At 44.9% G+C, this 26,716-nt stretch overlaps 2 protein-coding genes across 2 annotated transcripts; both read right to left on the reverse strand.

Annotated features, from left to right (window-relative positions):
* Positions 1 to 3,969: 3,969 nt before the first annotated feature.
* Positions 3,970 to 5,590, reverse strand: LOC102412360 (WAP four-disulfide core domain protein 15A). Its single transcript, XM_044927468.2, has 3 exons — positions 5,298 to 5,590; positions 5,012 to 5,170; positions 3,970 to 4,162 (listed from the first exon to the last, which is right to left on the reverse strand). The coding sequence occupies exons 1-2, from the start codon at positions 5,377 to 5,379 to the stop codon at positions 5,013 to 5,015; spliced, it is 240 nt and encodes a 79-aa protein (XP_044783403.1). The 5' UTR covers positions 5,380 to 5,590; the 3' UTR covers positions 3,970 to 4,162; position 5,012.
* A 16,445-nt stretch (positions 5,591 to 22,035) lies between these two features.
* On the reverse strand, positions 22,036 to 24,102 carry LOC112578695 (sodium/potassium ATPase inhibitor SPAI-2). The gene is made up of 3 exons (XM_025263403.3): positions 23,952 to 24,102; positions 22,439 to 23,074; positions 22,036 to 22,204 (listed from the first exon to the last, which is right to left on the reverse strand). The coding sequence occupies exons 1-2, from the start codon at positions 24,031 to 24,033 to the stop codon at positions 22,440 to 22,442; spliced, it is 717 nt and encodes a 238-aa protein (XP_025119188.2). The 5' UTR covers positions 24,034 to 24,102; the 3' UTR covers positions 22,036 to 22,204; position 22,439.
* Positions 24,103 to 26,716: the final 2,614 nt, after the last annotated feature.

Raw genomic sequence — 26,716 nt, forward strand, 5'->3', positions numbered from 1 at the left:
ATGTTTAAGGTCCATTTCTGGGCTTTCATTCAACTGTCACCTGCCCAAGGCAACAAGTCGGTCAAGCAAAGCATTCAGACCTCAGTCTCATGAACCCTAAGTCAGGACTGCTTCTCCAAGCTTCTCCAGACCATCTCCCACCCAGGGCCCAGGTGAGAGGTCAGGCATAGAGGCCCTGCAATGTGATCCTCTGAGGTTTTGTGCCCAGAAGACAGCAGGAGATGTTGTGGAAGGGCCAACGTTCTGCTGAGGCAGCCCCCTGTCACAAAGCACAGACCTCCAGGGGACTTAGGTCAGGCTGAAGGATACTGATGGCAAATGACTCAGAGATCTGAGCCCGGCCGACTTCTTACTTCCTTAGGGACGATGCACCATTGTCTACACTTGCCCTCATGTCAACGCCAAGCAGCTTCCAAGTGTCTCTCACCACTGAACACTTCCCAGGCTTCACCTGAATTAGAGAGAGCAGGTCTGGAGCTTGAAACCCTCCCACTGTCCAAGACCATAGCCCAGTCTGCTGCATGGAAGCTAACTGCCCCCGTCCCCAGACTGAGGCCTAAGCATCTCATGAAGGCAGATCTGATTCCTTTAACCCAGGGCACTCCCTGCTGGACTGACTAGTGGCTGATCTCAAGTCAGGCTGAAGGTAGGTTCCATCAACTGATCAAGCCATCAAGATTCACAAAGTTGGCAATGGCAGATACCGGACTAGCCCTTATCCCCAGCCACCTTCAGCAGATAGATGCGGAAACAATGGAAACAGTGAGAGACTTTATTTTGGGGGGCTCCAAAATCACTGCAGATGGTGACTGCAGCCATGAAATTAAAAGACGATCCTTGGAAGAAAAGCTATGACCAACTTAGCATAATAAAAAGCAGAGACATTACTTTACCAACAAAGGCCCATCCAGTCAAACCTATGGTTTTTCCAGTAGTCATGTATGGATGTGAGAGTTGGACTATAAAGAAAGCTGACCACTGAAGAATTGATGTTTTGAACTGCGGTGTTGAAGAAGCCTCTTGAGAGTCCCTTGGACTGCAAGGAGATCCAACAAGTCAGTCTTAAAGGAAATTAGTCCTGAATATTCAGTGGAAGGACTGATGCTGAAGCTAAAACTCCAATACTTTGGCCACCTGATGCAAAAAACCAACTCATTGGAAAAGACCCTGATGCTGGGAAAGATTGAAGGCGGGAAGAGAAGAGGACGATAGAGGATGAGATGGTTGGATGGCATCACCAATGTGATGGACATGAGTTTGAGTAGGCTCCGAGAGTTGGTGATGAGAGGGAAGCCTGGCGTGCTGCAGTCCATGGGATTGCAAAGCGTCAGACATGACTGAGCAGCTGAACTGAACACCAGCATCCCAAGACCCCCTGCCCTCTGTCTCGATCTTTGCCCCTCTCATGGGTTCAGAAGAGCTGGAGGATTCCTGCCTTTCATGCAACCAATACGAGGACAGCATTGCTTCTTCTCTGAACACTGCTGGCCATCCTGGCACCCGTCAGGGGGGCAGGGGCAGGGGCTGGCTGGAAGCTCCAGCCCCAATAGGGAGTTTGGGGCAGGGGAGAGTCTTCTGCTTTCTCTTCCTCAAGAGATACAACTTAGACAAAGGAGGGAGGTGAATTAAAGGGCTCAGAGACCAGCTTCCCAGGAAGATGAAAGGATTCCCCAGAAACCGGAAGGAAGGCGGCGGGGGAGCAGACATGGCCCAGAGGCGGGCAAGAGGCGAGCGCTAAGGACAGCCTGACAAGGGCTGTGACACGGAGCTGACTCCTGAGGGAACGCGCCGGGCTCCCACACAGGTGTTTCTGGCCCAGAGAAAGATAACAGGCACACAGAACAAAGCAGGACAGAAGGAGAGAGGAGAAAGTAAAGCACACACATGAGAACACTGGATGAGAACTGAGGGAAGGACGAGCAAGACGGGAAAGGAGAGCCAGACAGCAAGACAGTAATAAAACGAACCAGAAATGAAAAGAAGGCTACGGAGGGGAAAGAAGATGACGAGCAAGAGGACAAAGGAGACGAAGAGAATGAGAGGAGAGAGAGGAGGGAGGAAGCAGGCGAGACACTCACAGGATGTGGCAGACAGCGCTGTCTATGCAGGGATCCTTTCAGGTGGTCCAGGCACACTCCCAGATGATGCCCTCACGAGAACTTGGTCTGTTTGTCAGGGTTCCCTTTCCGGGGATGCCCAGTGGAAGGACTGGGTTGAACCTCTGCTCTAAGAAAGAAAGAGACACTCCCCCACCCCCCAGCTAGCCAGGCAGCCCTCCACCCCTGCCCATTCTGATATACCCGCAGTAGATGACTGTGATTCAAACCCTCCCCTTCAGCCAGGCCAGCACTTCTTTACTATTTCACTGTCTTCTGAGACCCTTCCTCTTCAACCCTCCGTCTTTCCCTCCTTCGCTAGGAGTCAACCCTGCACCTGGTCTGATGGCTGCCCTCACCCCCTTGTCACCCATTTACCCCTGACAAGCCTTTTCCCCTGGGAAACCCCTGGTGGTCTAATCTTACCCTGACATCTGCCGTCCAGGGGACCTTAAGCTCAGTCACTCACCTGTTTGTTTTCGGTTTGAATTGATCAAGCAATGAAGGGAAAGGAAGCGAGGAGGCAGAAGAATATTAGAAAAAGAAAGAAATTTTTTTTTCTCATAGTCATTACTCTCAAATGAAGAGGGCGGTTAAATTACACCCTCTTAGAAACCATGAAAAAGAGTGAGGTGCTCATTTTATTTAAATGACAATATTCATCATGTACCAAAAAATGTGTCACTTGCCATGATATAAATTATGATGAAGCAATAAATATCAACTTAAAACATTCTAGGAAATAAGCAGTTCTTCAGAAATTTAAGAGGTACATGTCAAAGAAAAATATACTTTTAAAAAATGTCTACCATTTATTTTCAGCAATTTACCATGCATTTCCTCTTTTTCTCTCTCCTATTCTTTAACTAGTACATCATCCTTGGCTACCTGGACAATTTCTTAGTAAGACAGAGAACACAAAACATTAGTCACCAATAAAATATATTTTTAAGTATATTTATATATTGTAGATTGAGCATCAATTAACATGTTTAATAGAATGTTCCTATGCTCTTGGTGACATTAGTGTTTACTGAAGTACTTTGTACATTAGCGCTTAAATCACCTGCCTTCTGGTTTTCTGTCTGTGAGAGAACAGAAAGTTATTGTTGTGATTAAAGGTTATAACTAGATGGATAATTAAGACTATACTATATATATATATTTCAAATTTTCATAAATTTGAAAATTGATATTTGTCTATTTATCAAGGGAATTTTTACAGTTCATGAAGGTAGAAAAGAAAAACACATTTTTTGAAGACCATTCTCTAAGAACTGAAATCCCTATGTGATCCCAAATCAGGAAAGAATCACAAAGCAGAAAGAGAGGAAATGCATGGCTAAATAACACTTCATTATTAGGTAGGTTAGGGTCTTAGACCCCTTAAATTAAGATTCAAGGTTGTTAAGCAGAATTTCCTTTTCTAAATTTATGAAGGCCTAGATTTTAGACCCTTACTAAAGTAGCTTAAAACTAAGGCCACGTTCCACTCCATTTCCAACCCTGAAGTCCCAAGTCTAGTCCTACATCATACAACTCCCACAAGTGGAAAGGCGACCAGCGCGTACCAGAGACAGTGTAGCGAAGAGACTTGCCCCTCCACCTCTGGATAAAAATGTACATCTTTCATAGCATCCAAACACAGAAACTCTGACTCAAAAATGCCCTGGGAATTTAAGGAACAGAGAGTCTGAGTGTCAGGAGGCATTAATTAAAAAACGTATCAGAAAAACAGAAGAGCAGGCACTTGTCAAGAGTAAACGTGAAACAGTAATCCCATCCTTTTATACAGTCACCCAAGGATCCCCCACAAAAGGTTGAAGACAGAGAAGGGGGGCAGGGAAGAGAGTCAGTAGTCATAGACTTTCCTGTAGTTTTAAATAGAGAACACTTTATTTCTTTGTGGCATTTTCATATCGAGAAGCATTCAACTCTTGATAAAAAGAAGTCTTGTGGAATGAGGCAAGCAGGGAAGCACTGGAGATCAGTCATCCAAGTCTGAGCCTGGACTCCCCCACGTCTTCTCAAGCCTTCTCAAGAAACCTGTAAAGAGAGGTTTCTACCTGGGGAGAGCAGAGAGAGAAACAGAGACATGGGATGATGCGGACCCTGAGGGGAACACGGACTGGATCCCACGACCACTATGGTCTGCACCCTGCATACTCCTCCCAAGGATGCTGAGATGCACTTCCAAGGAATCAGGGTTCGGGAATTCTAGGCGAGCCATGCTGAAGAATTATTATCTCAGAACCCCTTACCTCACTGTTTAAATGTAAAGAGGAAAGTGCTTCCTTATTATGAGCGATTAGAAAAAATAATGGCCAGGGGCTTCCCTGGTGGTCGAGTGGCCAAGACTGCACTCCCAATGCGAGGGGCCGGGGTTCCATCCCTGGTCAGGGAACTGGATCCCACAAGCTTCAAGGAAGATCACAGATCCTGCGTGCTGCAACTAAGACCCAGTGCAGCCAAATAAACAAACATTAAAAAAAAAAGGCCCTGGAAAACAGTTATGATAAAAATTCAGTAACAGTTCAGACAGCTTAGAGATAATCTCATCCTAACCTCCTTGTCATTTCACCAAACAATGTCCAAGCCACAAATGGTGCTTTTTCTGAAGAAGGTTTGAAGGGCCTCTCTCTTCACTGTCTTTGAGGCGAGTTTTGGGGCAGACAGACCGGACCTTACTTCCCAAGTCAGCGACCCAACCAGGGCCCCCCTACAATGGAAACCCTGTGTCGCAACCACTGAACCGCTAAAGTCCCAGATCAGATCTCAATTTAAAAGCTCTTATCTCCATGAAATCTAAGGGCACTGACAGTCCTCCACTCCCTCTGGGAGACCTGGTTCTTCTGGAACGTTCCAGGGGCAAAGTGGAGGGGGCGGGGGCGGGGGGCAGATGTAGGGCTTCTCACCTCACTCCAACGATACCCAGGGATCCATACACTGACGCCTACAGTTGTAGAAACAACACTTCTTGGTCCCCTTGCACCCTCTATCGCGTCGGCACATAGGTAAAAGGACGAAAGGGCAGGAAAGAAAAAATTCTGGGCAATATCCAGGTTTCTGGACGGCTGGGGAAAAATGCCACAAGGTGAGGTGGGGGCCCCTGGGCACCTGCGCCAGCGTGTCCCACCGGCTTCTTGGAGAAAGCTTGCCCCCACCCCCACCACACCGAGGACCGCCGCGCCCTCCACGCACCCTTGCGGGGTCCCGGCTGTGCCGTGTGGAAGCAGAGCAGGAGGAAGATCACGGGGAGCGCAGAGAAGCTGCTCATCTTCATAATGGAAGCAAAGAGTGTGGGTGAACGAGGAGGCTGGATGTCTTGTTATCAACTCTGGCAGGCAGCGGCCAGCAGGGGGAGCTGTAGTTCCCAGGGTCCAAGGTCAAAAGCACCTGCGTTTGACCAGGAAGTATCAAGTCTTCTCATCCTTGAAAAAGGAACTGTAATAACCTCTGAGGCATAACCTCTGAGAGTCCACAAGTGCTCCCTCGCCTTCAGGGAGTATCTGGGCTGGCCCGGCCCGTAATCATTCTTGCTTTATGCAGTGGATTTGGAGGCAAATAGGAGGAAGTGGTCTTTCCCAGGGCACTTATCCGGTCTGACAAACTCTCTCCCCTTCTCACCATGTATGCAGGACAATGTAAACCCAACCCTCCCTACAGATTCCAAAAAGGGGTACATTTGAAGAGTTTCCTTTGAACAAATTAACCTTTGAAACACACACAGGTACAAAGACAAAGCACAATAATAAGCTATTAGCAAAATAAAATGGAGCTTTTCTCTTAAAAAAAAAAACAAACCAACTCTCCTATTTTAAAATTTATTTATTTTGGCTGTGCCTGGGCTTTCTCTAGTTGCAGCAAACGGGGGTTACTCTCTAGCTGCAGTGTGTGGGCTTCTCATTGTGATGGCTTCTCTTGTTGCGGCTCACAGGCTCTAAGACATGCAGGCTTCAGTAGTTGTGGCCAGGGGTTTAGGTGCCCAGTGGCACGTGGAATCCTCCCTGACCAAGGACTGAATCAGTATCCCTGCGTCAGCAGGCAGACTCTTAACCACTGGACCACAGGGAAGTTCCTTAATATGCAGATTTATGGATACTATCTTGCATTGGTAGTTTGAGCATTCTTTGGCATTGCTTTTCTTTGGGATTAGAAGGAAAACTGACCTTTTCCAGTCCTGTGGCCACTGCTGAGTTTTCCAAATTTGCTGGCGTATTGAATGCAGCACTTTTACAGCATCATCTTTTAGGATTTGAAATAACTCAACTGGAATTCCATCACCTCCACTAGCTTTGTTCATAGTGATGCTTCCTAAGGCCCACTTGACTTCACATTCCAGGATGTCTGGCTCTAGGTGAGTGATCACACCATTGTGGTTATCTCGGTCATGAAGATCTTTTTTGTATAGTTCTTCTGTGTATTCTTGCCACCTCTTCTTAATATCTTCTGCTTCTGTTAGGTCCATACCATTTCTGTCCTTTATTGAGCCCATCTTTGCATGAAATGTTCCCTTGGTATCTCTAATGTTCTTGAAGAGACCTCTAGTCTTTCCCATTTTGTTGTTTTCCTCTATTTCTTTGCACTGATCTCTGAGGAAGGCTTTCTTATCTCTCCTTGCTATTCTTTGGAACTCTGCATTCAGATGGGTATATCTTTCCTTTTCTCCTTTGCTTTTCACTTCTCTTCTTTTCACAGCTATATGAAAGCCATCCTCAGACAGCCATTTTACTTTTTGCATTTCTTTTTCTTGGGGATGGTCATGATCCCTGTCTCCTGTACAATGTCATGAACCTCCGTCCATAGTTCTTCAGGCACTCTGTCTATCAGATCTAGTCCCTTAAATCTATTTCTCACTTCCACTGTATAATCGTAAGGGATTTGATTTAGGTCATACCTGAACAGTCTAGTGGTTTTCCCTACTTCTTCAATTTCTTCAGCATTACTGGTCGGGGCATAGACTTGGATTACTGTGATATTGAATGGTTTGCCTTGGAAACGAACAGAGATCATTCTGTCATTTTTTGAGATTGCATCCAAGTACTGCATTTCAGACTCTTTTGTTGACTATGATGGCTACTCCATTTCTTCTAAGGGATTCTTGCCCACAGTAGTAATATAATGGTCATCTGAGTTAAATTCCCCCATTCCAGTCCATTTTAGTTCTCTGATTCCTAAAATGTAGATGTTCACTCTTGCCACCTCCTGTTTGACAACTTCCAATTTGCCTTGATTCATGGACCTAACATTCCAGGTTCCTATGCAATATTGCTCTTAACAGCATCCGACCTTGCTTCCATCACCAGTCACATCCACAACTGGGTGTTCTTTTTGCTTTGGCTCCATCTCTTCATTCTTTTTGGAGTTATTTCTCCACTGATCTCCAGTAGCATATTGGGCACCTACCAGCCTGGGGAGTTCATCTTTCAGTGTCCTATCTTTCTGCCTTTTCATACTGTTCATGGGGTTCTCAAGGCAAGAATACTGAAGTGGTTTGCCATTGCCTTCTCCAGTGGACCACATTCTGTCAGAACTCTCCACCAAGACCCGTCTGTCTTGTAAGGCCCTACACTTCATGGCTTAGTTTCATTGAGTTAGACAAGGCTCTGGTCCATGTGATTAGATTGGTTAGTGTTCTGTGATTATGGTTTCGGTGTGTCTGCCCTCTGATGCCCTCTCTCAGCGCCTACCATCTTACTGGGGTTTCTCTTACCTTGGATGTGGGGTCTCTCTTCACGGCTGCTTCACAATTGCACTCATCTCACACACTAGTAAAACAACACTCAAAATTCTCCAAGCCAGGCTTCAGCAATACGTGAACTGTGAAATTTGAGATGTTCAAGCTAGTTTTAGAAAAGACAGAGGAACCAAAGATCAAATTGCCAACATCTGCTGGATCATCGAAAAAGCAAGAGAATTCCAGAAAAACATCTATTTCTGTTTTATTGACTATGCCAAAGCCTTTGCCTGTGTGGATCACAATAAACTGTGGAAAATTCTGAAAGAGATGGGAATACCAGACCACCTGACCTGCGTCTTGAGAAACCTGTATGCAGGTCAGGAAGCAACAGTTAGAAATGGACATGGAACAACAGACTGGTTCCAAATAAGGAAAGGAGTACTTCAAGGCTGTATATTGTCACCCTGCTTATTTATCTTATATGCAGAGTATATCATGAGAAACTCTGGGCTGGATAAAGCACAAGCTGGAATCAAGATTGCCAGGAGAAATATCAATAACCTCAGATGTGCAAATGACACCACCCTTATGGCAGAAAGGGAAGAAGAACTAAAGAGCCTCTGAAAGTGATGAGCCTCTGAAAGCCTGATGAAAGGGAAAGAGGAGAGTGAAAAAATTGGCTTAAAACTCAACATTCAGAAAACTAAAATCATGGCATCCAGTCCCATCACTTCATGGCAAATAGATGGGGAAACACCGTAAACAGTGGCTAACTTTATTTTGGGGGGCTCCAAAATCACTGCAGATTGTGAAATTAAAAGACGCCACAGCCAAGAAATTAAAAGTTTTGTACAGTACAGATGTGGGAATGATTTCAGAAAGCCAACTGATACAGTTAACCACAAGCAAATGAAAAACTTTTGTAGGGCAAGATCAATCCTACACTAGGAAAAAAAAATAGAAATTCTGAAAATGTGAGTAAATACATACAATAGGAATATATATTCTATAATGTATAGAAAGACATTTTACAATACAGTAAAGAAAACAGATCACCTAATAGAAACATGGACACAGGTTTATTGTGTCCATGCAAGTAGCATATCCATATACATAACTGTGCCTATAATTAAAGAAATACAAATGAAAGTCAACACGATTCTTTTTTTTTCCCCATGAGACTGGTTTCCCACTGTTGATTTGGCACAAATTCCATCTACCATTGGTCTCTGTCTCAGTTATTATAAAATGGGTGACTTGGTCCCTTAGGACCCATCTTGGTGGAGAAACACTCCAAGAATCTAAGCAAAGGTCTATGCCTGTAAATTGGTGAGAGAAAAGCAGAGACATCTTTGAGAGGGCGCCAAAATGATGCAGGACACTCATGATAATGGCTGACTCGGCAAATTGCAGAGTCTCAGTTCATAGTTGACTTCTCAACTCCTGCCCAATTCTTTGATTATTATCTTTGATTCTATACTTTGGGATTTTTGTTTCTGTTATGTTCCTTTTGTTATTGCTGTTTGGGTTTTGTTTTTGTTTTTTTGGCTGTGCCAGATGGGCACGTGGGATCTTAGTTCCCCAGTGAGGGATAGAACCCATGCCCCCTGCAGTGAAAGCAGAGTCTTAACCACTGGACCATAAGGGAAGTCCCTGATTCTACACTTTGGGTTGAGAAATTCTGTTACTCTGGAATTCCTGCCATGAACTTGAAATCCGGTTCAGATCAGATGAATAGATCATAAAGTCTTTCTTTGAAAGGTTACTCGTCCTCCTACTTTAGTCAACATCCTATATAAAATGGGAACAGTTATTAGGCAATGCTATTAAAATAAAAGCAGTGATAAAATACAGTAATGAAAAAAACATCCCATGGAAAGAGAAAAAAGATAATATCAGGACAGGTGGCTCCTAGCCCCGGGTCCGCCCATGACTCCCTGTGTGAACTTTGATGATGCCCCTAGATGTCAGTTTTCTACTTTTTGAAATGAAAGTGTTTGTCTGGCTAATCTCCAACTCCAATTCAACAGAATGTTGTGACTCTGAGCATCTGGGACAAGCTGAGAATCTTGTGGTGTCTGTGCATGACCCCTGTCACACTGGACACCCGAGGGCAGATCCCCATGGCTGGCTAGAACAGAGTCTCCTCATCTAAGGAGGTTCTGGACAAGGAGAGCCTAAGAAGTGGCCAAAGAATGTCCAAGAATTATCAGTGACCCCGGGGTGCGCACAGAGCGTGCAGGTATGACATCAGAGCTTCGTCTCAGCAAAAAGTTCCTCAGCTAGGGAACATTGTGTCTCTGGCCGGCGTGCGGTAGCACTTGAGCTGGTCCCAATTAACCATATATTTCCTGCTGCACTGCACATTCTGGGAACCTCAGCGAGCATCTCCTATTGACTTCACTAACATCATGCATTCAGAAAACTAAGATCATGGCATCTGGTCCCATCACTTCATGCCAAATAGATGGGGAAACAGTGGAAACAGTGGCTAACTTTATTTTTTGGGCTCCAAAATCACTGCAGATGGTGACTGCAGCCATGAAATTGAAAGACACTTACTCGTTGGAAGGAAAGCTATTACCAACCTAGAGAGCATATTAAAAAGCAGAGACATTAATTTGCCAAAAAAAGGTTCGTCTCGTCAAGGCTGTGCTTTTTCCAGTCGTCATGTATGGATGTGAGAGTTGGACTATAGAGAAAGCTGAGTGCCGAAGAATTAATGCTTTTGAACTGTGGTGTTGGAGAAGACTCTTGAGAGTCCCTTGGACTTCAAGGAGATCCAACCAGTCCGTCCTAAAGGAGATCAGTCCTGAGTGCTCATTGGAAGACTGATGTTGAAGCTGAAACTCCAATACTTTGGCCACCTAATGCGAAGAGCTGACTCATTTGAAAAGACCCTGATGCTGGGAAAGATCGAAGGTGGGAGGATAAGGGGACGACAGAGGATGAGATGGTTGGATGGCATCACCAACGCAATGGACATGAGTTTGAGCAAACTCCGGGAGTTGGTGATGGACAGGGAAGCCTGGCGTGTTGCAGTCCATGGGGTCACAAAGAGTCGGACACGATTGAGCAACTGAACTGAACTGACAGCCACAGAAGTTCTCACCTTTCCCATTATCCTTGTTCTCTCCTCACCATGACAGGCAGAGTGGAAAAGGCTTGATGAGGCAGTAGGTGGTTTAGAGAATATTGGAGCCATCCTGCTCCATCCAATTTCCTTCCTTTCTTTAAAATCCTTTTTTTTTTTAACATGTGCACATTGCTTTATTTATTTATATTTGGCTGTACTGGGTCTTCCTTGCTGCCCGCAGGCTTTCTCTAGTTGCAGGGAGCAGTGGCTACTCTCTAGTTTTGGTGTACAGGCTCAGCTGCTCAGAGGACATGGAATCTTCTCAGACTAGGATCGAGTCCATGTGCCTTGCATTGGCAGGCGGATTCTTCTCTTCTGCACCATCAAGGAAGTCCCAATCCCCTTCTTTATGACAGGTGGTTAAACTGTAGGTCAGAAGCTGAGACCAGAACACAGAATCGGAGAGGAGGATGCAGAGCTGCTCCAGTGCTCACAGCAGGAATGAGGTGCTTTAGACAACTTTCACGTCTGGACTCCTAAAACATACATGGAAGGAGGGAGTGTCCCACCAGGTCAGTCTTGGGAGTGGGAGGTTGAGGCTCATCCCCTATAGCAGCTGCAAAGTCCAGACACCGGCTCCCCCTTGCCTTCTTTGCAGCCACCACGTGTGCAAGAGTGCTGGTTTTAAGAATCCATGCACAAACACTGTCATGGGTGTGAGGACTAGTGACTGTTAGAAGCAGACACAGAGAAAGGAAGAAGTGAGGATTTCTCCCAGCAGCCAATGGCTGCAGCATCTCACGTCCAGGCAGAGAAGCAGAAGGGATGCCCAAGGCTTTGGCAGTGTTGGCTGGACAAGATGTGACATCATTATGCCCAGAGGCAGTGGGGGAGGGGGCACCCTACTGTGATTCAGGAGTAAACAACCCTGGGACAAGTATTGAAGAATTACTATTTTAGTGTCTAAAAACACTCAGTTGCAGACTAGGGAAGACCAAGCGCCATCTAGTGTCGGAAAACTGGAAGATAATTTGGGATTAAAATCCCACTTTAGAGGGATTTAGGGCGCAGAGTGCATCATGAGAAATGCTGGGCTGGAAGAAGCACAAGCTGGAATCAAGATTGCCAGGAGAAATATCAATAACCTCAGATATGCAGATGACACCACCCTTATGGCAGAAAGTGAAGAGGAACTCAAAAGCCTCTTGATGAAAGTGAAAGAGGAGAGTGAAAAAATTGGCTTAAAGCTCAACATTCAGAAAACGAAGATCATAGCATCTGGTCCCATCACTTCATGGGAAATAGATGGGGAAACAGTGGAAACAGTGTCAGACTTTATTTTTGGGGGCTCCAAAATCACTGCAGATGGTGATTGCAGCCATGAAATTAAAAGACACTCCTTGGAAGGAAAGTTATGACCAACCTAGATAGCATATTGAAAAGCAGAGACATTACTTTGCCAGCAAAGGTCCGTCTAGTCAAGACTATGGTTTTTCCAGTGGCCATGTATGGATGTGAGAGTTGGACTGTGAAGAAAGCTGAGCGCCGAAGAATTGATGCTTTTGAACTGTGTGTTGGAGAAGACTCTTGAGAGTCCCTTGGACTACAAGGAGATCCAACCAGTCCATTCTGAAGGAGATCAGCCTTGGGATTTCTTTGGAGGGAATGATGCTGAAGCTGAAACTCCAGTACTTTGGCCACCTCATGCGAAGAGTTGACTCATCGGAAAAGACTCGGATGCTGGGAGGGATTGGGGTCAGGAGGAGAAGGGGACGACAGAGGATGAGATGGTTGGATGACATCACTGACTCGATAGACATGAGTCTGAGTGAACTCTGGGAGTTGGTGATGGACAGGGAGGCCTGGTGTGCTGTGATTCATGGGGTCACAAAGAGTCGGACACGACTGAGGGACTGAAGTGAACTGAATTGAACTGAGGGCTTCCCTCGTGGCTCAGATGGTAAAGCGTCTGCCTGCAATGTGGGAGACCTGGGTTCGATGCCTGGGTGGGGAAGATCCCCTGGAGAAGGAAATGGCAACCCACTCCAATATTCTTGCCTGGAAAATTCCATGGATGGAGGAGCCTCGTAGGCTACAGTCCATGGGATTGCAAAGAGTCAGACACGACTAAGCAACTTCACTGATTCCCTGGTTAGAGGGACTTCCCTGATGGTCCAGTGGCTAAGAACTCCACGCTTCCTATGCAGAGGGCCTGGGTTCAATCCCTGGTCAGGGAACTAGATTCCTCATGCTGCAGCTAAAGATCCCAAGTGCTGAAACTAACACCCAGAGCAACCAAATAAGTAAAATAAAATGGGTAGAGAAACTATTCAGATCCATTAAAATTGACCTTGTGAAAGAAACTACTGCTAAGAGAGAAACTGGCAGAAGAGGAGTCCCATAAGAGAAGGTGCTTTCCAGGGACGTTGCCATGGTGACCAGGGGGTGTGGCTTCTGTTTCCGAGGTGGCAACATTTGTGATGTCCCCTTTGTAACCACCAATGTGAAGAGTCTCTGGAGTTTCACAGGGAGTATGCAGAGGGTATCTGATGTTTGTTGACTGCCCACTGTATTTTGGTACCTCCCTTTCAAGTTCATACTTGAGTCTTTTTTAAAATTTTTTAATTTATTTGGCTGTGGGTTCTTCTGTCATTGCAGGATCCTTAGTTGTGGCATGCGGGAACTTTAGCTGCAGCATTCGAGCTCTTAGTTGCAGAATGTGGGATCTAGTTCCTTGAGCAGGGATTGAACCCGGGTCCCCTGCATTGCGAGCAGGGAGGATTAGCCCCTGGAACACCAGGGAAGTCCCCATACTTGAGTCCTGATGGACATTCTGGACCCCTGCTGCAGACACTGAACAAATCAATGAGTCACTTTGTTTCACCCTGATACCAAGGGCTGCACTAAGATGCCTGGCAAATCTGATGCTCCTGCCTGACACTTAGATCTCCACTGAGTGACCCTAAGCAGCAAGGACCAAAGGGCAGCCTTCTGCAGGGCAATGTAATATTTTCATCCACAGCAGCACCCAGTCAGGGACCACTGGTGGCTGCGGTGAGTGTCCAGGACCAGAGTAAAGGTGTTCACATCATACAGTTGTTGAGCTGTGGTTGGCTGTGATCACGCCGCCTGGACGCTCATTCTTACAGTGCCCTGAGCCTGAATCCTCATAATTCCATGAGCCACGCTTTGCAGATTGCATTCTCAAGGGAGCAGAAGCTGAGTCAGAGTTAGCAGTGCAAGTTTCATGGCAAAGTAACATCAGTGAAAGGGAAGGAGAGGATGCAGGACTAGGTACCAGGAGCATCACCTTGCTGACCCGATCGCATCCCTGCCAGCCCCCTGGGGAAGCTCTGGAGCAAGGATTTTCCATAAAAGGGGGTCCTCCATTAGGCAGAAAAGGAAAGAGCCTTGAACGACAGCCTTACTCTGTTCCTGGCCAGGGGCTTCCCCAGGTATAGTGTGATCTCAGCTCAAGTACCAGCTGTCTGAGAAGCACTCGCTGTCTGTGATCAGCTAACACACTCCTTGCAGTTGGGTGGCGAGCTGCTTCTTGAAGGAACTCTGAGCTGCACCCCTCCTTCTGCTCTGGGGATCCACATCTCCATTCACACTGGGGAACAGCTCTGGTGGGCTCTCTTCCTGTAGGAAACCATAGAGGGTAGGGGTCTGTGGGGCAAACTACAGCCCCAGCCCCTGCTACAGCTGCTCACCATCGTCATCACCCCTCCTCATCACCCCGTTCTAGTCTCCTTGTCCTCAGCTACCATCAGAGCTACTCTCAGTGGCTTACCTGGTGGCATGACCCAAACCCTCATTCCTGAGTGTCACCAAACCCTTCTCAGGCCACAGTCATGGCCCTTGTCTATTCAAAGTTGTATAGGGAAGGCAATGCCAAGACATTATGCTTTTCCTCTGTGCATCTTTACTGCTCTCCTCCAGTTCTGCCAGGCCTATCTTCTCTGAGATGCAATTCAAGTTTAGGAAAAATCCTTTCTGATTGGTTTGGCAAATCAGCTACTTAAAAACCTGTACTCTAAATCTCATGAGCTTTGTTTTCAGTCCCACTTGGTAATGCTGAAATATTATTCAGCCAACTCATCCCTCACCCAGCCTTCTCATCCTCAGGACCTCGGGGCCAGGACAGCAGCCAAAAGGGGCAAGAAAAGAAGCTGATCTGCAAAATATCTCAGGATCACTTTTTCTCATTCCATGGTGATTTCCACCAATAGGTTTTATTATATTTAGTTCTGCTTCTTTCCTTTTTTTTTTTTAAACCAACTAATTAAATAGCTCGTGGTCTCACTATCTTGTAATTTTTAAATAGGACTTTTATTTATTGATTAGATCTCCTACTGTTTTCCTATTCCTGATTTTAGAAATTTTATGGTTTTATCTTTATTATTATTTTCCTTTTAGTTGTCCTTTGGCTTACTCTGTCCTTTTTTAGGTCTTTATGTTAAATTCTTGATTTTTTCCAATATTTCATTCCATTATTCATATATATAAATGTTATTCAGCCATAAAAAATTAAGAAAAGCTTGCCATTTGTGACAAGGGGATGGATCCTGAGGACACCAGGCCAGGTGAAATCAGTCCGAGACAGACAAACAGTATGTGCATGGTTACGTTTATTGCACCGTTTGTCACAATAGCCAAGGTATGGCAACAACCTAAGTGCCCATAACAGATGAATGGCTAAGACAACATGACATATGTAGACACACATATATATAATGGAATATTATTCAGCCGTGAAAAAGGAGGAAAGCTTGCCATTTACAACAACATGGATGGACCTTGAACACATTAAGCTAAGTGAGGTAAGTCAGACAAAGAGCAGTATTGTATGATATGACTTATATATGAAATCTGAAAAAGGCATGCTCATATAAACAGAGAGAAAAACGGTAGTTCTAAGGTATGGGGAGGTATAAGAGATAGATTATTTAAGGGTACAAATTTGTAAAGAGTAGGAAATAAGTCCTAAAGATCTAATCCGCAGTAGACTGAATATGTACAATAATATTGTATTATGATCTTTAAACTTGCTGAGACTAGAACTTATTCCATCCACTAAAAAAAAGATAATTATGTAACATGATGGAGGCACTAATTATCGATACAATAGCAATCATACTTCAATATATATGTATCAAGTTAATATGTGGCACACCTTAAATTTACAGTGTTATATGTCAACTATATTTCCATTTAAAATAAATAAAATAAATGTAAAAGGAGGAGCTGTGACAAGGCAATTAAGCTAATCAGAACAGCTCAATAGAAAAGGGAACAAGGACATGAAAAGGCAGCTCCTGGAGGGGGAGAAAGCGTTACTAATACCTGAATTAATTTGAAAGATGCACCATCTCATTGATCATGAAACGCCAGTTCAAACAACATTGCTTCCATTGCATTTTACTACAATATATTTGATTCACTAACAACTCTGGGCAATTCTTTCCCTCCTCTGGGTTTTAGTTCTATCAACTGTAAAAGGAGGAAGCTGGAGAGATTGTCGCCAAGGGCTCCATCAGTCCCTTAAACAGTGAAAGAGGCTGAAAGAGTCTACCAGAGCTGTTGTTCTAAATATTGTGAAAGTAGAAAAGACAAGGATCCGAGATCACTGAAAAGGAAGAATAAGGGGGAGCCAAAGACCCCATTGAGGATAATTGCCTTAACATTGAGAATAGCTGGTTCGACAGATTTGTAGAGGATCATTTCAGCCAAATTGCTTCCATCTGCACCATCTTCTCCATTTCTATACGTTTCCATCAACGTATTTCCATGTGCTATTCCATCACTCAAGAATATTGATCTCATCTTAGGGACTAACCTGCACGACACAAATGATGCAGTACTGACAACACAATCAAGAAGTTAGTTCTACGTCTTGGTTGTGGACCCAGCTGGAGCGCACTCTGTGACTTTGGAAAGCCTTTCCTCTTCCTCTCTGAACCTCAGGTTTTTTATGTTTAAGTGAAGAAGTGGTTCATGATCATCTCAAAGTGTATTGTCTGTTCTAACTAGATGCAAGGCTGTGCGATCAGGGAAGTTACCAAGAGCTGATAAATACTGGTGCGTGTTTTTGACGCCTCGGACTGGCACCCCGAGAAGGATGACATGCACACCCAGTGGGAAGAGAGCGTCCCTGATCCTGCGCTGGATAGGGCGTCAGAAGCACTTCAGAGTTTTCTGTAACCTTTGACTGATGCTGTTGTTCTGCCTCAGGGGTGACCATGAAACCTCAGAGACGGGCAGAAGGCTCCCAGCCTCTGATGGGCGCTCTAGGCTGCTGGATGCTAGATCCAGCAGGTGGAAGTAGGGAGCAAGAATGAGTCCTCCCACTGGCACTGAACATTTGATGTTTGTTCTTCTCAAGCAACTGTGCATAGCTCAAAGAGTTTTGTGTGTGTGTCTGTGTGTGTGTGTCTGTGTGACCTTAACAGTGCCTGGAAGTCATAAACCCACTTTCTGACCCTCCTCCTGACTTCCTGCTTGCAGTTATTCACATGTCAGATATGCCTGTATAGGTTCTAGGTTATTTGGAATTTTTGTGCAAAGAGCTTGAAAACCTCCACCTGCTCTCTTCTCTTTTACAGATGGTGTCAGTGAGGTTCAGAGAGTGTGTGGAACTTCTCTGAGCCTAAGTGGATTGGGCACAGTACTGCCTGCTTCTGAATCCAACAAGGACAGGGAATAGCAGGTACCTGGAAGGAATATGAGGCTGAATGTCTGACTAGGGATGAAAAGACTCTCTTCTCTGCCCAGGTACAGGCTCCCAAGTGAGCAGAACCTGGTCCAAATGGGGACATGGAACCGATCGATACCTGGTCCAGAGTCATGTCTCCCCAAATGGGCCCCTTATCATGCTGTGAATCCCTTATTTCTTTGAGTGAATAACTCCCCCTTGACACTATAAATGATTAAAATGTTTTAATGCCAGTGGGCTCCAGGTGTCAGAAGACAAATGTTCAGGCATCAGTCGGAATCCAAGAAATTTACATTTACAAGAATTTGATCAAATCAGCAAGTTCCAAAGTTAGGTGGAATGAACATTGGTCTAGGAGACGGGAGTCAGGTCTTGGTGGCCCTGATTTGCTGAGTGAAATTGGTAAAAGCATTTCTTCCTGAATTTCTCCTTGTACAACTGATATAAAACAAAAAGGGAAAGTACATCTACTCACAGACTTTTCTTTTTTATATAATTTTATGTATTTATCTATTTTTGGCTGCAATGAGTCTTCACTGCTGTGCATAGGCTTTTCTCTAGTTGCAGTGAAAGGGGGCTGCTCTCTGGTTGCGATGTGCAGGCTTCTCTTTGTGGTGGCTTCTCATGTTGCAGAGCATGGGCTCCAGAGCACACGGGTTCAGTAGCTGCTGCTTGTGGGCCTATTTGCCCCACTGTATGTGGGTTCCTAGATCCCAGACCAGGGATCAAACCCATGTCCTTTTCATTGGCAGGTGGACCCAACTGAACCACCAGGTAAGTCCCCTCTACAGACATTTTATTGTCCCTAACCCCTTGCATCATCATCCTTTGAGCTATTTAAAATCCTAAAAGATGATTCTCGAGAGTTACTTGGACAGCAAGGAGATCAAACCAGTCAGTCCTAAAGTCAATGCTGAAGCTGAAGCTCCAATACTTTGGCCACCTGACGTGAAGAAGTGACTCACTGGAAATACCCTGATGCTGGGAAAGACTGTAGGCAGGAGGAGAAGGGGGTGACAGAGGATGAGATGGTTGGATGGCATCACTGACTCTATGGACATGAGTTTGAGCAAACTCTGGGAAATGGTTAAGGACAAGGAAGCCTGGCGTGCTGCAGTCCATGGGGTTACAAAGAGTCAGACGTGACTGAGTGACTGAACGACTGAATAACAATAACAACCACCGCTTCCTTGGATTGTTTTGTTAATCTGGTGCCAAAATCACCAAGGGAGGCTGTGCAGGGGCAAAACTATTGCATCCTTGAAAGTTACTATGAAAGTAGAGCTTTAATGTTCTCACCATAACAACAACAACAATAAAATAGCCATTACCTGAGAAAGATTTATGAACTATTCTTATTGTGCTAAATATTTTGCAGTGTATATATATATAGCAAATCACCAGGTTATACACCTTAAACTTATACAATGTTATATGTCAATTTTATCTCAATAAAACAGAGGAAAGAGATAAAATCAAAGGGGTAAATATTTCTGTCTTCGCCATACAGAACCTTCACATTCTGGAGCATGTTAATTATTTATGCAAGACTTTTTTGTTTGCTACATGAATACTTGTTTACATTTCTTTTTTAAAATTCTGCCTTCTCTCATTAAGTTTATTTGTTGAGTGGTTTAATTGTGTTGATATTAGTATTGGGAATTTTTTTTCCATCTTCTGAATAATAAAAATAGGATTCGTGGGAGTTCCCTGGGGATCCAGTTAGGACTTGGTGCTTTCACTGCCATGGGCTGGGCCTGGGTTCAATCCCTGGGTGGGGAACTGAGATCCCGTAAGCTGTGTGGTGCAGCCAAAAACTTAAAAATAAAATAGGATTTAGTTGTGCCCCTATGTTCATATTGGGGCTTCCCTAGTGGCTTAGACAGTAAAGCGTCTGCCTGCAATGCGGGAGACCCAGGTTCGATCCCTGGGTCGGGAAAATCCCTGGAGAAGGAAATGGCAACCCACTCCAGTATCCTTGCCTGGAGAATCCCATAGACAGAGGAGCCTGGTAGGCTACAGTCCACAGGGTTGCAAAGAGTCGGACACGACTGAGCGACTTCACATCACTTCACTTCACTATGTTCATACAGCCTATTCAAATAGCCAATACATGGAAACAACCTAAGTGACCATCAACAGATGAACAAAAGCAGAAACAAATGGATGGATAAAGAAGGTGTGATATATACACAGTGGAGTACTATTGAGCCATAAAAAAGAATGAAATAATGCCATCTGTAGCAACATGGGTGAACCTAGAGATTATCACATTAAATGAAGAGAGTCAGAAAGAGAAAGACAAATACTGTATGATTTCACTTACAGGTGGAATCTAAAATATGACCAAAATGACCTTCTCTGTGAAACAGAAACAGACTCACAGACATAGAGAACAGACTTAGGGTTACAAGGGGGTGGGGGCGGGGAGGGATGGATTGGGGGTTTGGGATTAGTAGGTGCAAACTATAATATATAGAATGAATAAACAACAAGGCCCTCCTGTATAGCACAGGGCACTATTTGCAATATCCTGTGATAAATCGTAATGGAAAAGCATATGAAAAAGAGTCTGTGTGGATATGGATAACTGAATCTCTTTGCTGCACAAAAGAAATGAACACAACATTGTAAATCAGTTATACTTCAATAAAAATTTTGAAAAACTAGGACTTATCATCATTTACTAGCTCTGTGTCTTTGGGTGATTAATGACGCTTTCATGACTTCAATCTTGTTTTTTGGCTGTGCCGTGTGCCTTGCAGGACCTCAGTTCCCTGATCGAGGATCAAAGCCACACCCTCTGCACTGGAAGCGCAGAGTCTGACCCATTGGATTGCCAGGGAAGTCCCATGGTTTCAATCTTTTAACAAAATTAAAGAGGTGTATATACCCATCTGAGGGAGTTCTAATGAGAAATAAGACAATACTTATGACATGTTTAGTGCAGGATCTGGAAGAGACAAAACACTAAGACAGAAACCATTCTTACCACCAGAGGTTTATTATATGTTTCTCAGGCCAAGGGTTTAGGCACTGCTCTTGTCTGTGCTCCAAGATGCCTGGTCCAGTCCATCCCCTGGAGAATCAGAGGGGAACCCTGGCTCCTGGGGAGGTGGCTAAGGGACACTGGGCTCTCTGTTCTCTCACCCCCAACAAAGCCTCTGCTCCCCACCTCCCCTCTAGCAGAGCCCAACACACACACACAAAGAAGAGATGCTTCAGAACCAGAATATCAGGGCTGAACTGACATTCATTACTATACTTCCAGAATAATTTCATTCAACTCCCCTCAAACTGAATAGACAAAACTGAGGCTCAGAGAAAGAAAGAGATTTATCTGCAGTCATCTAGCAAGTTGGGAGGAGCCTAGAGCTAGAACTCAGATCTCCTGACTCCCAAGTGGGGTGCCCACTGCACCCCAAGTCTCCTCCCACTTCTTCCTGGAGAACTCCATTGCACAAGGGCAGTGGGGCAGGTGAGCCAACAGCAGAGCCATGAGGTCATCCAACGTTACCCAACATACACCCTCCTGCTGTCTTCACTCCTCCAGTCTGCTGCTGCTGCTGCTGCTAAGTCGCTTCAGTTGTGTACGACTCTGTGCGACCCCATAGACGGCAGCCCACCAGGCTTCCCCATCCCTGGGATTCTCCAGGCATGAACACTGGAGTGGGTTGCCATTTCCTTCTCCAGTGCAAGAAAGTAAAAAGTGAAGTCGCTCAGTCATGTCCGATTCTTAGCGACCCCATGGACTGCAGCCTACCAGGCTCCTCCGTCCATGGATTTTCCAGGCAAGAGTATTGGAGTGGGGTGCCATTGCTTTCTCCAGTCTATTCTACCCCAACTTGTATGTCCCCAGAGAACTTTATTCAGCAATGATGCGGAAGGATAGATATGTCTTGCCTCCTCATTCACATCTTGAAATAGAAAGCTGGGAGAGGATATTGCTTCGCCCAAAGGAATTATGTGTTACTGGAGGTCATCTCAGGCATGAACAGATGAAATGTTTCATGAGCAGGGATTTCCTGGCATCTGTCTTTCTGTCTTCTCAGAAGATACAGATTCATGGGAAACATTAGAGGAAGGGAAGGAGGGAGTCAGAGGTTTAGCCAGGAGGGTTGGTTGGTCACACTGGCAGGGTTGATCATAGCCAGGTCAGAAGTGGAGGTCAATGGGAAGGTTTGGGGATTTATTTCCCTGGTCCGAGGCCAGAGGCCAGAGGCCAGAGGCCAAATGTCTAGGTTTCCATTTCCTGGTGAATGGAGGCTGCGGTTCTTGGGTTGACTTTTGGATTTCTACAGTGAACCCTAGGAATAGGCCTCTTATTCCTGCCCCTGCTCTCCTTCACACCCCAAGAACATCTGCCATGGGTCCTGCTCCACTCTCCACTGGGGACAGGAAGTCCCAAACCCACAACCATCTCCCCAGAGCTCTCAGGAGCCCAGAAGTCACAGGAGCCAGAAACAAATGGAGTTGAAATCAGCCTTTTATTGGAAAGTCCATGAGGGAGGCAGTCCATGCTCAAGCTTGGGCCTCCCGGATGAGAGGAAGAAGGGGCAGTGTGGGAGAGGGTCGTGCTACAGGCACCGGGGCCTGCATCGCTGGGGACTTCACAGGTGCACAAGCACAGGCTCTACCTGGTAGAAGAAAAGAGAATCAGAAACGTGAGTCAGCAGGTGAAAGACTCAGAGGCAGTGGGAGGCAGGGCCAAGTCCACATGCCATCCTTCTTAGGACCCCAGTTGTAGCCCCTGAGACCCCTCGGTCTCTCCATCACCTCCCGTGTCCTCTCCCCACTAGCCTAGGATTGCCCTCCACCAGTCGGCCTCTCTGCCCCTTCATGGGCCTCCTTTCCCTCCACCCATTTCTCACCTCACCGGGGATCCATACAGGTCTTCCCACAAGAGCCTTCACAGCACTTCTTGGCCCCTGGGCACTGAGCGTCTCTCAGACACCGGTTAGGGGGGTTCATCATGGCGCACCGGATCAGAACCCTGGGGCAGGAGCCACGCTTAGTGAGGAGTGGATCTCCGATTCGGTCTTGTCCTTTGACTGGATCTTGTCCTTTGACTGGATCTTGTCCTTTGATTGGATCTTGACCTTTGACTGGATCTTGACCTTTCACTGGATCTTGTCCTTTGACTGGATCTTGACCTTTGACTGGGTCTTGACCTTTCACTGGATCTTGTCCTTTCACTGGATCTTGACCTTTGACTGGATCTTGTCCTTTGACTGGATCTTGTCCTTTCACTGGATCTTGACCTTTGACTGGATCTTGTCCTTTGATTGGATCTTGACCTTTGACTGGATCTTGTCCTTTGACTGGATCTTGACCTTTGACTGGATCTTGACCTTTCACTGGATCTTGTCCTTTGACTGGATCTTGACCTTTGACTGGGTCTTGACCTTTCACTGGATTTGGTCTTTTGACAGGATGTTGACCATTGATTGGACTCTTTTCGTTGACTAAAACATTTCTTTCCTTAGTGCCTTGACCTTTTGGATGACCTGTTGAAAGAAATATCCCTACTATTACTAATATTTAGACCAGCATGCCTGTTTCAACTATCTAGTCTTTCCTCTAGGTCCAGCCACTGCTCACTGCAGTGTCCCTTAAGCTGAGGGACACTGAGATAGAGAAGGCTCACCAGGGCTGGCTGGGGTCTGCACTCTTGGATGGCTGTTCCCTAGGCTTTGGAGAAAAGGTCCATAGGACCAGGTTTCCTTTGGGTGTCCATTTCTTCCCCTCACCCTCCATTCTGGGTCCTGGGGCCCTCATGAGGATATGCCAGGGAGGAGTGACTTTCAGGAGATGAGGACACATTTTCATCTTTGAGGAAACTTGGAGGAAGGACAAGGAGCTTTGAAACACATGCCAGGAGACCTGAGCTGCATCCTGGCTCTGGAGATTGCCCTGACAATTCCTCACCCTGCTCTAGGTCTCAGTGTCCTGCTTTGGAAAACAGAGGTCTTCAGACTCCATGATTTCTGAGGCCCTGTTAGTTCTTAACCTCCCCTTACAGGACTGATGACTCAGGTGCTTTGATGGAGCAAACAGGCAGGGAAGAGACACCACCCAGGGCCCAGATTCCTGGGGCTCCTCAACTTCATTGCATGTTCTGTCCAAGTATCAATGCTTGAGACCAAGGTCATGTTACAACACTCCTTCCACAAACAGCCCTGATTTCTCAGTCCTGGGGCAGAATGTACATGGAGTCTAGTGGGCAACTTCCTACTTCTCTGGATACACTCAAAACTTTAGCCTGCTGTCCAGGCTAAAGAGTGGGCTCCAGCTCTGCATGCTGCCCCTTGTCAAGACCCAGGCTGCCCCTAACAACCTCTCCTCAGCCCAAGCCAGCTTCACCCAGGCCTCTTGTCCACTCACCTCTTACGATAGCTGCCTCTGCCACCAGCGTCCCAAGGACGAGAAGCACCACCACCTGGACCAAGAAGCTTCTGGTCTTCATGTTGTCAAGAAGGTGTATGACTGAGAGCTGAAGCTAAGCCTAGTTTTATGCAGCTTCAGCTTGGCCAGGTGCCAAGGGTGGGTCTACGGTTTCACAAAGGATAAGACTTAAATTTTCTTAGTTCTACCAGGAAATATCCACCCTCATCCTGGGAGGGACCTTGGGCCCTTCCCCAGGGATTATTCACAGGGAGAAATGGTAGCTGTTACATCATTTCTAATAGCCCCAAGAGCTATCTCACATTCTCATAAAGAAGTAGGGCTGGCTGGTCTGTAGGCACCATCATGAACAAATTCTTTATACTTAAAGAGTATGAAGCCCAAAGGAGAGAGAGGAATCACCCACAGTCATTCAACAAGTCAGTGGTAGGGCCGCTGTACTGTTTTCATAGCCAAGGTGTTCCCCAATTACTCCCCGGCTCCTGCAAGCCGCACCCAGACCTACCCTAACAATTTATTCTTCCCAGCATCATGCCAGGCTTTTCTTTCATTCTCTCCCTGATCCCAAGAAAAACTCTCAAAGGCAAATTTGCCCTGAACGTTTAATGACTAATCATTATACTTTTTCATTTCACAGGAAGTCTCTGAAATGCACCAAGAAAGTAATAGGGAAGGTGGCATTCGACATCTGGAGTGGTATGACGCTCTTGAAGTCTCAGTAAGAAGAGAGAAAACACCCATAAAGGGAAGAAAATAGAAATCATCTATAAGGTGGAATCTACAGTGCATACATCTAACATGGCTTCTGCCTTTTTAGAACAGGCCCCCTGTTTCTTCTGAAGGACTCCTGTTTCTTTGCACCATCAACTTAGGAATCTAATGGGGACTGTTGATCATGAAAGCTTGACAGCCAGTCACAGATCAGGGGTGTGTGTGTGTATGTGGTCAGTTGTCATCCTTTATTTAAATGGACACTAAGGGGAAGTCCCTCCTTTTGTAAAGGTAGGAGAGATGAGCCTGGAAACTCCTGAAGCTATGGTTCCAGTCTGGGAGGAGGGCAACTGTTTGAGAAAAATAAACTTAATTCAATTAGAAAAGCAGAGAAATGATGGTAAGAGAGGCTTTGGAAGGGACTAAACTTTGGAAGCCAGCCCTTCATTCCCTTCTATCCTGAGAGCAGTTCTTCCCACACCTTTGCCATAGTTCGGTTATGACCCAATAAACTGCCTAAGCTAGTCTGAGTTGGTATTTTGTCTCTGCTCTCATAGTTCAGAGTAATAAAAATGAATACACAGAACTTAGGTATTGTCAGGGACAGAACCTGAAGTGTGGAAATAACAGTTGAGTTCTGGGCGAGACAGCGATGAAAGCAAACTAAGTATTTTATAGTCAAACAGTTTAAATCTCCATCCTTTGTTTCTTTGGACTCAGACCTCATCACACCCACCAATGCTGCTGAAACATTAAGGAGCTATAATAAATGCAAGACATTGGAGTTGGCAGGCTACTTTAAAAAAAAAAAAAACGCTCATCACAAAATAAATTATACAAACAAAAAAAGAGTGTAGAACTTATATGCTTTAAAGAATTAAAGCATTAAAAAGGCAGCCTGCACTCACTTACTAGGTAAAAAAGGAGACTATTTCCTGTATATAGGCCCTATCAACATTTACTCCTCACCAGTTCCTTCCCTCTCCATCTTCCAGAGAGGTAACCACTATCTTGGATTTTCTAATCTCCTGTTAACTCAAGCATCTTGCCCATTTCTAGCTGGGTTGTCTATTCTTTTTCTCATTGTTTTGTAGAGAGAAGAAACTCTCACTCATTACTAGTGAGAGTGTATATTCATGCAACCTATTTGAAAATAAATTTGGCATCAGCTAGTAAAATTAAACATGAGCAAAAATCTTTTAGATTTTTACCAATCTGATGAGTGAGAAGTGATACACTGCTGAAGTTTTTAGTTAGCATTTTCTATCAATTATTTCAAGCATTTTTCATATCTTAAAAGCCACTTATATTTCTTTATCTGAAAACTTTATTTCTTTTGCTCATTTCCCTATATAGTCATTAGGGACTTTTTTCTTTTCAACTTCTAACCACTCCTTACATATTATAAAGGTCTTTATCTGTGATAAGGTTTGCAAGTAAAAATTTTAACTCATTCTTAGACCTGCTCAAAACACCTCAGGGTGGCACCCTTTTCTCCTCTTATCTAGAGATTGCCTACTGTTGTTTGGCTATTTCTGCTCTGGACTTCTGCATTTCTGCTTCATGATATCCTTAGATTGGTGAAACTGGTTCATTAATCTTTTTTCAATTTATGTGCCAAAAAAAATCTTAATGGTACAAATGAATCATAGAAAAAAATAACTTTCTAAACTGAAACTGACACAAGATAAAGTAGAAAATCTGAATAATACTGTAACCATTACAAAGATGGAAACAACAGTCAACAATATTTGACCAAATTAAAGCATCAGGATTAGACCTCTTCATAAGCATATTCTATAAGGCAATCAAGGAACATCTCATTCTAATATGACATAAATAAAAATAAGAAACAATTCCCAGTTTCTTATGTCTTACGAAGTAAACATAATCTTGATACCAGAGCTTAATAAGAACTTATGTCAATTATATGTCAATAAAGCTGTTTAAAAATAAAATTATCAACAAGGATTCTATGAAAAAGGAAGCTTTTAGCAAATCTCACTCATAGAACATAGATTCATGAACATAAA

The sequence above is a fragment of the Bubalus bubalis genome, chromosome 14 (assembly GCF_019923935.1).
Source record: "Bubalus bubalis isolate 160015118507 breed Murrah chromosome 14, NDDB_SH_1, whole genome shotgun sequence".
Lineage (NCBI taxonomy): Eukaryota > Metazoa > Chordata > Mammalia > Artiodactyla > Bovidae > Bubalus > Bubalus bubalis.